This window comes from Pipra filicauda, unplaced genomic scaffold, assembly GCF_003945595.2.
Source record: "Pipra filicauda isolate LSUMZ 115617 unplaced genomic scaffold, ASM394559v2 scaffold1441_size46269_pilon, whole genome shotgun sequence".
Taxonomy (NCBI): Eukaryota; Metazoa; Chordata; class Aves; order Passeriformes; family Pipridae; genus Pipra; species Pipra filicauda.
Genome location: NW_024103920.1, coordinates 32,861 through 46,267, shown reverse-complemented (window position 1 = coordinate 46,267; position 13,407 = coordinate 32,861). Strand labels below are relative to the sequence as shown.

The following is a 13,407-nucleotide window of genomic DNA, read 5'->3' as shown; positions in this document are numbered from 1 at the left end:
CCATCCCCTGTTGGGATAATGGGACACAGATGTCCTGTGTTGGGATAACGGGATATGGCCACAATCTGTTGGGATAACGGGACATAACTGTCCTGCAGTGGGATAACGGGATATGGCCCATCCTCTGTTGGGATAACGGGACACGGATGTCCTGCCATGGGACAACGGGATATGGCCCATCCTCTGCTGGGATAACGGGACACGGATGTCCTGCCGTGGGATAACGGGATATGGCCCATCCTCTGCTGGGATAATGGGACATGACTGTCCTCTGTTGGGATAACGAGATATGGCCAGCATCTGTTGGGATAACGGGATATGGCCAGCATCTGTTGGGATAACGGGACACGGATGTCCTGTGTTGGGATAATGGGATATGGCCACAATCTGTTGGGATAATGGGACATGGATGTCCTGCATTGGGAGAATGGGATATGGCCATCATCTGTTGGGATAACGGGACACGGATGTCCTGTGCTGGGATAACGGGACACGGATGTCCTGTGTTGGGATAACGGGATATGGCCACAATCTGTTGGGATAACGGGACACGGATGTCCTGCCATGGGAGAATGGGATATGGCCCATCCTCTGTTGGGATAACGGGACACGGATGTCCTGCCATGGGAGAATGGGATATGGCCATCCCCTGTTGGGATAACGGGACACGGATGTCCTGCCATGGGAGAATGGGATATGGCCATCCCCTGTTGGGATAATGGGGACATGGCCATCCTGGGCTAGGATAATGGGACATGCCTGTCCTGTGTTGAGATAATGGGATATGGCCCATCCTGTGTTGGGATAACAGGACATGGTCATCCTATGCCAGGATAACAGGACAGGGCCATCCTGGGCTGGGATGAAGGAAACACATCCATCCTGCACCAGGATAACAGGGACACGGCCATCCGACATCAACCAGCTCGGAGAGGCTGGAAAAGGGGAACATGGCCATCCCACATCAGGATAACAGGGACACGGCCATCCTAAGTCAGGATAACAGGAACACGGCCATCCTAGGCTGGGATAATGGGACATAACCATCCCACATCAGGATAACAGGACAGGGCCATCCTACACTGGGATAATGGGACAGGGCCATCCCACATCAGGATAACAGGACAGGGCCATCCCACATCAGGATAACAGGACAGGGCCATCCCACATCAGGATAATGGGGACACGGACATCCTATGCCAGGATAACAGGACAGGGCCATCCTATGCCAGGATAATGGGAACATGCCCATCCTATGCCAGGATAACAGGACAGGGCCATCCTATGCCAGGATAATGGGAACATGGCCCATCCTATGCCAGGATAATGGGAACATGGCCATCCTATGCCAGGATAACAGGACAGGGCCATCCTATGCCAGGATAACGGGACACAGGATAATGGGAACAAGCCCATCCTATGCCAGGATAACAGGACAGGGCCATCCTATGCCAGGATAATGAGAACATGCCCATCCTATGCCAGGATAACAGGACAGGGCCATCCTATGCCAGGATAATGGGAACATGGCCATCCTATGCCAGGATAACAGGACAGGGCCATCCTACCTGGCCAACTCCGCACTCAACATCCCTTTTCCCTGGCCCCAGAGGTTGGAGTCGCAGTTTTTCCCTGTTTTTGGGGTCCGGCTCCGGCCGGGGTGGGGCCGAAGCCGAGCCGTGCGCCGGGAAGGGGCTCGGCCGCTGCCCCGGGCTGGGGGGACACGCGGGCACCTGCTGCCCCTGCCTGCAGGCACGGGGCCTCCTGCCGGATCCGGGGCTGTTCCCGCATTCCCAGGGAACAACAAGGAGCCAAAGGCGCTTCTTTTCCTCTTCGCCTGGAGGAGGAGGACGAGGAGGAGGAGGAGGAGGAGGAGGAGGAGGAGGAGGCGAGTTTTCCTCTCTCTCGGTTACACCCACCGGGATTCGGCTCCGGCCCCGCTCGGAGCGCGATCCCCCCGCGCTCCGGAGACCCCGCGGGCCCTTCCCGGCTCCGTCCTGCCATTCCCGGCGCCGGCGAGGCCTCGAGCGATCCCGATCCCGACCCCGATCCCGACCCCGACCCCGATCCCGACCCCTCCGCGCGCTCCGTCTCGGCTCCGGAGGTCGGCCGGGCTGTGCTCCGCCGCTTCCCCAGGGAAGAGGAGGAGGGAAAAAAGGGGGTGGGGGGGACTAATAGGAGGGTTTGTCCCGGGAATGGGATGCACTCCCCGATCCCGGGGGGGTTCCTCACTGCTGGAGCTGCCCCGGCTCTGGAAATGGGGGAGAATTCCCCTCCAGGTGGGTCGGGAGCCGTCCAGGTTGGACCCGATCCCGGCAGGAATCTTCCTGCCCTCCCTGGACGAGGGCCTGTGGCGTCCCCCCCAAGGCCTCGCTCGGGGGTGGGGGGGGACTTTGGGAAGCTCCAGCTTTGGCGTTTTGGTGGCTTTGATTCCCGTTTCCGGGCTGCGATCCCGGCGCGGGCGCCCGGAACGCCGGCACAGGGCACCGGCTGCGAGGGGAGGGGGGAAATCAACGGGGGAAAAAAAAAATCCCAAAAATCCACCAGGAGGGGCTCAAACCGCCTGCAGAGGAAAGAGCTCCAGGATTTAAGGATAAGGAGGCAGCGAGTGGCAGCCGCCGGTGCCGGCGCTCCGGGACGAGGCCGCTCCGGGACGAGGCCGCTCCGGGCGCTCGGCGCCGACGTTTTCCCGGACTCACCTTGAGGTATTTTTCCAGCATCTTGACGATGTGTTTGTTGTTCAGGACACTCTTGGCCACGTGTAAACTGGTCTTCTTGAACTGCTCGGCAGCCATCTGCAGCGGGACGGGGCCCGGGGTGAGCCCAGAGGGGGAGAATTCCAACGGGATCGGGAGTTTGGGTTCCCTCCTCCTCCTCCTCCTCCTCCCCCCCAGGGCTTGGGAAAGCCGCTCTCCCATCCCACAAAACGGGGATGGATGGAGGGATGGATGGATGGATGGAGCACCTGCCTCACCCCCGCTAAGTCAAACCCCGGGGGAAGCTGTGGACGGGCTGAACACCCCCCAGATATCCCGGGATTGGGTCCGGATAACGCGGCACACGCTCGGAGACGGAGCCGCTCCGGAGGAGCCGAACGACATTCCCGCGTCCCCATCCCCGGCATCCCAATCCCTTCCCAGCCCGGTTCATCCATGGACTCCATCCCGTCCATCAGCTCCCCAAACGCCCTCCAAGCCCCCCCTCATTTGCATATTTAACGAGGCAGCCCCTCCCCTGGGGAACGTCGGGAGAAGGGACCTCGTTTCATCCCCCCGAAAAGGCTCCGATGTCCCTTTTCCCGCCCCCTTTTCCCGCCCCCTCTCCCCGTTTTTCCACCTCCTAAGGAAGGAGACGAGCCCTGCCCAGCCCAGCCCAGGGCTCTGGCTCGGCAGACGGTTCCCAGCGGGATTCCGGAGCCGTCCCCGAGCCCCGCGCGCTCCGGAATTCCCGCCCTCCGGAATTCCCGCCCTCCGGAATTGCCGGGCTCACCCTGCGGTTCCGGTTGTGGTCGGCGGATCGCAGGTGCCTCTGGAGAAGGTGGTTCTGGGCCGGGATCAACATGTCACAGGCCATGCAATGAGCTGCCTCGATCCTCTTGAAGAAGTGCTCCTGGCCGATCCCTGCTCCCGGGAAATCCCGGGAAAACCCACAGGTCGGCTCCAACCGGGCACCTTCCAACCGACCCTCTCCGCCCGCTCCCAATCCGGGGCCCACGTTCCCTCCTGGAGACCAAATCCACCCAAATCCAACCCAAATCCAACCCAAATCCAACCCAAATCCACCCAAATCCACCCAAATCCATCCAAATCCAGGACGTTCCCTCCTGGAGACCAAATCCACCCAAATCCACCCAAATCCAACCCAAATCCACCCAAATCCACCCAAATCCAACCCAAATCCACCCAAATCCAACCCAAATCCAACCCAAACCCAACCCAAATCCATCCAAATCCACCCAAATCCACCCAAATCCAGGATGTTCCCTTCTGGAGACCAAATCCATCCAAATCCACCCAAATCCACCCAAATCCATCCAAATCCAACCCAAATCCAACCCAAATCCATCCAAATCCACCCAAATCCAACCCAAATCCATCCAAATCCAACCCAAATCCACCCAAATCCACCCAAATCCAGGACATTCCCTCCTGGAGACCAAATCCACCCCACGCGTTGCTCCGGATGAGGAGCAGAGTTATCCCACTCTGGAATAATAAGCCTGGAAAATCCCAAATGAAGCCTGAAAAATCCCAAATATTAGGCCTGAAAAATCCCAAATATTAAGCCTGAAAAATCCCAAATATTAAGCCTGAAAATTCCCAGGAATTCCAGAGGGGATTCCCACTCACCCTTGAAGGGTTGGGTTTTCCCGCTCATTCCCAGAATTCCCGAGGGGATTCCCACTCACCCTTCAAGGGTTGGGTTTTCCTGCTCATTCCCAGAATTCCCGAGGGGATTCCCACTCACCCTTCAAGGGTTGGGTTTTCCTGCTGATTCCCAGAATTCCCGAGGGGATTCCCACTCACCCTTCAAGGGTTGGGTTTTCCTGCTCATTCCCAGAATTCCCGAGGGGATTCCCACTCACCCTTCAAGGGTTGGGTTTTCCCGCTCATTCCCAGAATTCCAGAGGGGATTCCCACTCACCCTTGAAGGGTTGGGTTTTCCTGCTCATTCCCAGAATTCCCGAGGGGATTCCCACTCACCCTTCAAGGGTTGGGTTTTCCTGCTCATTCCCAGAATTCCCGAGGGGATTCCCACTCACCCTTCAAGGGTTGGGTTTTCCCGCTCATTCCCAGAATTCCAGAGGGGATTCCCACTCACCCTTGAAGGGTTGGGTTTTCCTGCTCATTCCCAGAATTCCCGAGGGGATTCCCACTCACCCTTGAAGGGTTGGGTTTTCCCGCTCATTCCCAGAATTCCAGAGGGGATTCCCACTCACCCTTGAAGGGTTGGGTTTTCCCGCTCATTCCCGGAATTCCCGAGGGGATTCCCACTCACCCTTGAAGGGTTGGGTTTTCCCGCTCATTCCCAGAATTCCCGAGGGGATTCCCACTCACCCTTGAACGGATCCGGTTTCTGTTTGGTTCCCTCCTTGTCCGTCAGCTCCTGCCGCCGCTTCTCGATCTTCTTGTTCCTGTTGACGATGTATTCCTGCAGGGAAAGGGGGGCGGGAATTCCCAGCTCCGGGAATGTGCTTTTCCCTCCCTATTGCCACCGGAGCAAGAGGTGGGATGATCCCAACCGGAATAAAACGGGAGCCCGCGCCCGTGGCACCGTCGGATTCCTGGGGGGAGATCCCAAATCCTTGGGGGGAGACTCCAAATCCTTGGGAATGCCCCCGAATCCTTGAGGAATGCCCCCAAATCCTTAGGGAATGCCCCCAAATCCTTGGGGAATGCCCCTAAACCCTTAGGGAATGCCCCTAAATCCTTAGGGAATGCCCCTAAATCCTTAGGGAATGCCCCTAAATCCTTGAGGAATGCCCCCAAATCCTTAGGGAATGCCCCCAAATCCTTGGGGAATGCCCCCAAATCCTCGGGGAATGACCCTAAATCCTTGAGGAATGCCCCTAAATCCTTAGGGAATGCCCCTAAATCCTTGAGGAATGCCCCCAAATCCTTGGGAATGCCCCCAAATCCTTAGGGAATGCCCCTAAATCCTTGAGGAATGCCCCCAAATCCTTGGGGAATGACCCTAAATCCTTAGGGAATGCCCCCAAATCCTTGGGGAATGCCCCCAAATCCTTGGGGAATGACCCTAAATCCTTGAGGAATGCCCCCAAATCCTTGAGGAATGCCCCCAAATCCTTAGGGAATGCCCCCAAATCCAAACTCAAGCCTGAAAAAATCTTGCAACTGGAAAATCCCAAATCAATCCTGAAAAATTCAAAATATTAAGCCTGGAAATCCAGTATCTTAAGCCTGAAAAATTCCAAATATTAAGGCTGGAAATCCCAAAAGAAGGTTGGAAACCCCAAATTAAGGCTGGAATTCCCAAATTAATGCAGGAATTCCCCAAATTAAGGTTGGAATTCCCAAACTAAGGCTGGAATTCCCAAAAGGCGGCTGGAATTCCCAAATGAAGGCTGGAAATCCCAAATGAAGGTTAGACATCCCAAATTAAGGCTGGAATTCCCCAAATTAAGGCTGAAAATCACAAATGAAGGCTGGAATTCCCAACAGAAAGTTGGAATTCCCAAAAGAAGGACGGCAATCACAAAAGAAGGCTGGAATTCCCAAAACAAGGCTGGAAATCCCAACAGAAAGCCGGAATTCCCAAACTAAGGCCGGAATTCCCAAATGAAGGTTGGGACCCCCAAATTAAAGCTGGAAATCCCAAATAAAGGCCGGAAATCCCAAATTAAGGCTGGAATTCCCAAAAGGCTTGAAATCCCAAGTTAAGGCTGGAATTCCCCAAATTAAGGCTGGAATTGCCAACAGAAGGCCAGAATTCCCAAATTCAGGCTGGAATTCCCCAATTCGGGCTGGAATTCCCAAATTCAGGCTGGAATTCCCACCTGCAGGAACTCCACGGTCTTGTCGGGCAGTTTGGTGCCGATGTAGCGAAGGGTCTCCTTGTGGAATTTGCTCTGGAGGTGCTTCTGGATCTCCTCCTCCTCAAAACTCCGGAATTTGCAGACGGAACAGGCGAACTGGATCCTGGAATTACACTGGGAATGAGGAACAGGGGAACTGGATCCTGGAATTACAGTGGGAATGAGGAACAGGGGAGCTGGATCCTGGAATTACAGTGGGAATGAGGAACAGGGGAACTGGATCCTGGAATTCCAGTGGGAAGGAGGAAGAGGGGAGTTGGATCCTGGAATTACACTGGGAATGAGGAACAGGGGAACTGGATCCTGGAATTACAGTGGGAATGAGGAACAGGGGAACTGGATCCTGGAATTACAGTGGGAAGGAGGAACAGGGGAACTGGATCCTGGAATTACACTGGGAATGAGGAACAGGGGAACTGGATCCTGGAATTACAGTGGGAATGAGGAACAGGGGAACTGGATCCTGGAATTACAGTGGGAAGGAGGAACAGGGGAACTGGATCCTGGAATTACACTGGGAATGAGGAACAGGGGAACTGGATCCTGGAATTACACTGGGAATGAGGAACAGGGGAACTGGATCCTGGAATTACAGTGGGAAGGAGGAACAGGGGAACTGGATCCTGGAATTACACTGGGAATGAGGAACAGGGGAACTGGATCCTGGAATTACAGTGGGAATGAGGAACAGGGGAACTGGATCCTGGAATTACAGTGGGAATGAGGAACAGGGGAACTGGATCCTGGAATTACACTGGGAATGAGGAACGGGGGAACTGGATCCTGGAATTACAGTGGGAATGAGGAACAGGGGAACTGGATCCTGGAATTACAGTGGGAATGAGGAACAGGGGAACTGGATCCTGGAATTACAGTGGGAAGGAGGAACAGGGGAACTGGATCCTGGAATTACAGTGGGAAGGAGGAACAGGGGAACTGGATCCTGGAATTACACTGGGAATGAGGAACAGGCTCGGTCGAACCAGGACACTGCAAATCCCTCCCTGGATTTTCTCCTCCTGGGTTTTCCCAAGTGCCATCCCACGGGATCTGACTTTTTTCCGGGATTTTTACCACCTCTGGAGAACCTACCCGGATCCAACGGCTCCCGTTTTTCCCTAAAAACCGCATTTCGTGGGATTGGGACACCGAAACCCCCGGGAGTTTAAAAGCACCTGGAGGAATTCCCAGGATGTTCCCCTGGATGTGAAGATCCTCTTCCTGGTTGGGAATGCCCCGGGATCCAGGAATGCCCTGGGATCTGGGAATGCCCCAGGATTCAGGAATGCCCTGGGATCTGGGAATGCCCCAGGATTCAGGAATGCCCTGGGATCCAGGAATGCCCCAGGATCCAGGAATGCCCTGGGATCTGGGAATGCCCTGGGATCCGGGAATGCCCCGGGATCCAGGAATGCCCCGGGACACAGGAATGCCCTGGGATCTGGGAATGCCCCGGGATCCGGGAATGCCCCTGGACACAGGAATGCCCCAGGATCCAGGAATGCCCTGGGATCTGGGAATGCCCCAGGATCCGGGAATGCCCCTGGACACAGGAATGCCCCAGGATCCAGGAATGCCCTGGGACACAGGAATGCCCTGGGATCCAGGAATGCTCTGGGATCCAGGAATGCTCTGGGATGCGGGAATGTCCCAGGATCCAGGAATGCCCCAGGATCCAGGAATGCCCTGGGATCCAGGAATGCCCTGGGATCCGGGAATGCCCTGGGATCCAGGAATGCCCTGGGATTCAGGAATGCCCCAGGATCCAGGAATGCCCCGGGATCCAGGAATGCCCTGGGATCCAGGAATGCCCCAGGATCCAGGAATGCCCCGGGATCCAGGAATGTCCCAGGATCCAGGAATGCCCCGGGATCCAGTTATTCCATCTTTAATTCCCTCCCTGGATCATTTCCCAGCCCTTCCCGTCCACGTCTCACCCCCCTTTGGTGCCTCCTCATCCCAAACCGCACAAAAACCGGGAAAACCCTCCCGAAATCCCGACGAGGAGCCCCAAAACGCGACCCCCCGGCGGATTTTCCCCCGTTATTCCCAGGAATTCCGCTCCTGGCCGATCCCTGGCTGGTCCCTGTGCTCACCTGTCCATGGCCCGATCCCGCATCCGATCCCTTCTCCGCTGCTTCTCCCTCTTCTTCTTCACCTCCTCGTCGTCGTCCTCGCCACCGTCCCCGGATGCTGCGGGAATCAACCCCAGTTATTCCCGGGATTTTGGGGCCCAAAGCCCTCGGATTTGGGGGAATCTCTTTGCTCTCACGACTTCTGTCGGGCTCCGGAATCTCTCCCAAGTTCCGACCTCTTCCCAAGGTCTCCAGGAGTTCTTGACTCCCAAACTGGGACAGGGAGAACGGGAAGAGCCCTGACTTTTCCAGACCCCTCCATCTCCTCTCCTTGAGGGAATTTCCTGCTTTCTGCCCCAAAATTCCTATTTTTTTTTTTTTTCCCCGTTCCCCCCTTTTTTTCCCCCGAGGCTGAAAAAGCCGCTCCCGAAGCGAAGCCCCAAAATCCCGGGAGATCCCGGAGCTCCAGCGGTTCTGCTTCCCTGGGGGTGGTTTGGGATCTGTCCCTCGCGTCACACTCCCAAGAATTCCTCGGGAATCCCTGGATAAACCTCTAATAATTCCTTGAGAATTATCGGGAAAGCAAAAAGAAGAAGGAAAAGAAGGAAAAGACCGAAACTCTGCCCCGTAATTGGATAATTCCCAGGGAAAGCTGCCCTTCCCTGGATTAATTCCTTGGATTCTTTGATACACCTGAATTCCCACCTAATGAAAGGAATGAACCAAAGCAGGGGGATCCCGGGGAGCCTCCCTGGAAAATCCCTTGGCTCGGGATGTTTTTCCCTCTGCCTGGCAGGGCAGGGAAATCAAGGAATGCCGTGGGAATCAAGGAAACATCCACGTGGGTTTGGGCACTTCCCGGTTCTCCAGAGGGGCAATTCCACGTGCCGGGCTGGGCGGCACCTGGATGGGTGACGGGATCCCAACACGGAGCTGGTGGCGCATCCCGACGGGAAGCGGATGGAGCCGGAGCGGGATCGTTCCGGGAGGACCCCGGGAATGGGGGGACACCCCCCCCCCCGGCTCCGCCCAATCCCCCCCATTCCGGTTCTCCTGGAAAAGAGAAGCACAAAGAGAGCCCGGGGTTATTTCCGTTGGGAATTCCCTCGTGTCCTTTCGGGATTCGACGGCCCTCGTTTTTAGGGATGGGGATAAAACACTCGGATCCCCGCGGATTAGGGACCCGTGTCACGGAATCGCGGGATTGTTCAGGTTGGAAAAGACCTTTGGGATCGTCCAACCCAACCTGGCACTTCCAAAGCCACCCCTGAGCCGTGTCCACCCCCCCCCCAGAGGGACAAATCCAGGTGTTTTTTGGGCACTTCCAGGGATGTGATTCCAGCCCTGCCCTGGGCAGCCCCTTCCAACCCTTTCCAGGAAGGAATTTTTCCCAATATCCAACCTAAACCTCCCCCAGCCCCTCATTTTCCTGGATCTGCAGACCCCAAAACTGCCCCCAGGATCCAAATCCCACCTGGAAACCCCTCCCTAAATTGGGATTCAGCCCTAATGAGCCTCCCCAGGAGCCACATCCAGGGGCAGGATCCCAAATTTCCCACTCCAGGACCCCAAAACTGCCCCCAGGATCCAAATCCCACCTGGAAATCGCTCCCTAAATTGGGATTCAGCCCCAAGGAGCCTCCCCAGGAGCCACATCCAGAGGCAGGATCCCAACTTTCCCACTCCAGGATCCCAACTTTCCCACTCCAAGACCCCAAAACTGCCCCCAGGATCCAAATCCCACCTGGAAAAGTCCCACTAAATTGGGATTCAGCCCCAAGGAGCCTCTCCAGGAGCCACATCCAGGGGCAGGATCCCAACTTTCCCACTCCGGGATCCCAACTTTCCCACTCCAGGGTCCCAACTTTCCCTCTCCACGAGCTTTCCAGCCTCCTCAGTGCAGCAGATCCACCCGTGATCCCCGTGGGAATTCCAGGGGGCAAATCCTTCCACGATACCCAGGCTCCCAACGCTATTTCTGGGGGATTTTCCACATCCCAACCCCCGGAGCAGCCGCAACATTCCCCCATTTTCCCCGGAGCTGGATGCCGGAGTCACTTACACCTTTGTCACCTTCATCCCCGGATTTTTCCTCTCCTTCTCCCTCGTCCGCTGCGGGAAAAAAGGGAAACAATTCAGGGTGGGGGAGAAGCGGCTCCGGAACGGGATAAACCCCCGGGAGAGGCGGGAAAACCCCCTGAAATCCCGGGAGAAGGGCGGCTTTGGGACGGACCCGGGGCCGTACCATTGTCGGAGTCGTCGCCCTCGCTGTCGGTCCGGGGCTGTTTGGCCTCGGGATCGTCCCCGCTCTGGGATTGTTTCCGCTTCCGACCCCCTTCCCCGTCGGAGCGGCCTCCGGAGCGGCTCCGGAAGCCTCTTCTCTTGGGCTAAACCGGGGAGAAATCCTCGGATCAGGGGAATTCCAGGCGCCAAAGGAGCGTTCAAGTCAAAGAGTCCCACCCGGCCTCGACGGCTCCCACCGGAGTTCGAATTCCGGGATCCCGCGGGGCTGGGGGGGGCTTGGGAAAGGATTCCATGGATGGGGTTGTGTCCCCGGAGAGCGGATTTGGGATGGGGTGGAGTTGTTTTATGTGTCCCTGGAGAGAGGATTTGGGATGAGATGAACGGATTTGGGATGGGGTGAGCGGATTTGGGATGGGATGAGCAGATTTGGGATGGGATGAGCGGATTTGGGGTGGGATGAGCGGATTTGGGATGGGATGAGCACATTTGGGATGGGATGAGCGGATTTGGGATGGTGTAAATGGATTTGGGATGGGATGAGCGGATTTGGGATGGGATGAGCAGATTTGGGGTGGGATGAGCGGATTTGGGATGAGATGAACGGATTTGGGATGGGATGAGCAGATTTGGGATGGGATGAGCACATTTGGGATGGGATGAGCGGATTTGGGATGGGATGAGCGGATTTGGGATGGGGTGAGTAGATTTGGGATGGAGTGAGAACTCCCAGGCTGTTTTATGTTCCTGGAAGGTGGATTTGGGATGGATTGTGCACTCTCAGGTTGTTTTGTGCCCCTGGAGAGTGGATTTGGGATGGGATGAGCGGATTTGGGATGGGGTAAATGGATTTGGGATGGATTGAGCACTCCCAGGCTGTTTTGTGCCCCTGGAGAGCGGATTTGGGATGGGGTGGAGTTGTTTTAAGTGCCCCTGGAGAGGGAATTCCACCTCCAACCCCCTGGGACATGGCTGGAACCCCCATGAACCAACTCCTCCTCCTTCTCCAAGGAATTCCACCTCCAACCCCCCACAAACCAACTTTTCCTTCTCCCAGGAATTCCAACCCCAACCCCCCAGGACATGACCAGAACCCCCATGAATCAACTCCTCCTTCTCCAAGGAATTCCACCCTCAACTCCCCCCAAACCAACTTCTCCTTCTCCAAGGAATTCCATCCCCAACCCCCTGGGACATGACCACAATCCCCATGAACCAACTCCTCCTTCTCCAAGGAATTCCACCCCAACCCCCCACGAACCAACTCCTCCTTCTCCAAGGAATTCCACCCCAACCCCCCACAAACCAACTCCTCCTTCTCCAAGGAATTCCACCTCCAACCCCTACAGACCAACTCCTCCCTTTTCCAAGGAATTCCACCCCCAACCCCCCACGAACCAACTCCTCCTTCTCCAAGGAATTCCACCCCAACCCCCACGAACCAACTCCTCCCTCTCCCAGGAATTCCACTCCCAACCCCCTCCGGACACGCCCAGACCCCCGTTCCCCGTTCCCGGACTCACGGCGAGGGTGTTCCCGTGCCAGGGGGCCGCTCCCATCCTGTCCCTGTTGCGCTGCCGGCCCATCCCGTAGGGCGCGTTCCCATAGCGCCCCATTCCCATGCCCATCATTCCGTAGTCTCCGTAGTCTCCGTAGTCCCCGTAATCCCCGTAGTCTCCGTAGTCCCCGTAGTCCCCGTAGTCGCCGTAGTCGCCGTAGTCACCGTACTCGGGCACCAGGGCTTGGGAGAAGAGGGAGGGCAGCCGGTTGGCTCCGGCGCCGCCCATCCCGCGCGCGGCCCCCAGGTAGTTGAGCTCGTTCCAACGGGCCGACAGGCGCTCCGAGCTGGAGGAGGGCGGGAATCCCTCGGGGCGGCCGAAGGCGCCGAGGCGGCCCCGGCTCTGGGCGCGGTTCTGCCCCCGGCCCCGCAGGAGCCCGAAGCCGTTCCCGCGGCTCCGCGGCTGCTCCCGCCGGGAGTCGAAGTGGCCGCCGCCGGAGCCGGCGCCGGCGGTGCCGAAGGAGTCTCCGCGCTCGGCGGCGTCGCCGTAGTCGGAGTAGCCGGCCCGGTAAAGGTCCCGCTCGCCCAGCGACGAGCGGGAGTCGTACGAGTCGAACGACTCGAAGCGGAAGGAGCTGCGGGGGGGAGAGGGAGAGAGGTCAGGGCCTGGAATCGCTTCCCTGCAGCCCTTCCCGGCCCTCCCCAGCCCGAGCCGAGGGGTTTGGGCCGGAAAAACGGGATAGGAGGGTTTTTAAACCCGGTGTCCTACAGCGCCTTTTCCTTGTTCTGGGGGAAGCTCAGGGATATTGAACTTTTGATGGAGGGAGAGCACGGTCAAGGCCTGGAATCACTTCCCTGCAGCCCTGCCCAGCCCTGCCCAGCCCGAGCCGAGGGGTTTGGGCCGGAAAAACGGGATAGGAGGGTTTTTAAACCCTGAGTACCAATGGTTTTCCATGTCCTACAGCACCTTTTCCTTGTTCTGGGGGAAGCTCAGGGATATTGAAGAAAAGCGGTTTTTTGATGGAGGGAGAGCTCCT

At 57.1% G+C, this 13,407-nt stretch overlaps 1 protein-coding gene across 1 annotated transcript in view; it reads right to left on the bottom strand.

Annotated features, from left to right (window-relative positions):
- Positions 1–1,538: 1,538 nt before the first annotated feature.
- Positions 1,539–13,407, bottom strand: part of AKAP8 (A-kinase anchoring protein 8) — a 23,375-nt gene continuing 11,506 nt past the window's right edge. Inside the window, exons 2-10 of the mRNA XM_039378704.1 lie at positions 12,396–13,117; positions 10,877–11,018; positions 10,696–10,743; positions 8,653–8,749; positions 6,518–6,659; positions 5,058–5,151; positions 3,490–3,620; positions 2,700–2,795; positions 1,539–1,837 (exon numbers count right to left, since the gene is read on the bottom strand). Of these exons, the coding sequence (XP_039234638.1) occupies positions 1,565–1,837; positions 2,700–2,795; positions 3,490–3,620; positions 5,058–5,151; positions 6,518–6,659; positions 8,653–8,749; positions 10,696–10,743; positions 10,877–11,018; positions 12,396–13,117 (1,745 nt within the window). The 3' untranslated portion in view covers positions 1,539–1,564. The remainder of the gene's footprint in view (positions 1,838–2,699; positions 2,796–3,489; positions 3,621–5,057; positions 5,152–6,517; positions 6,660–8,652; positions 8,750–10,695; positions 10,744–10,876; positions 11,019–12,395; positions 13,118–13,407) is intronic.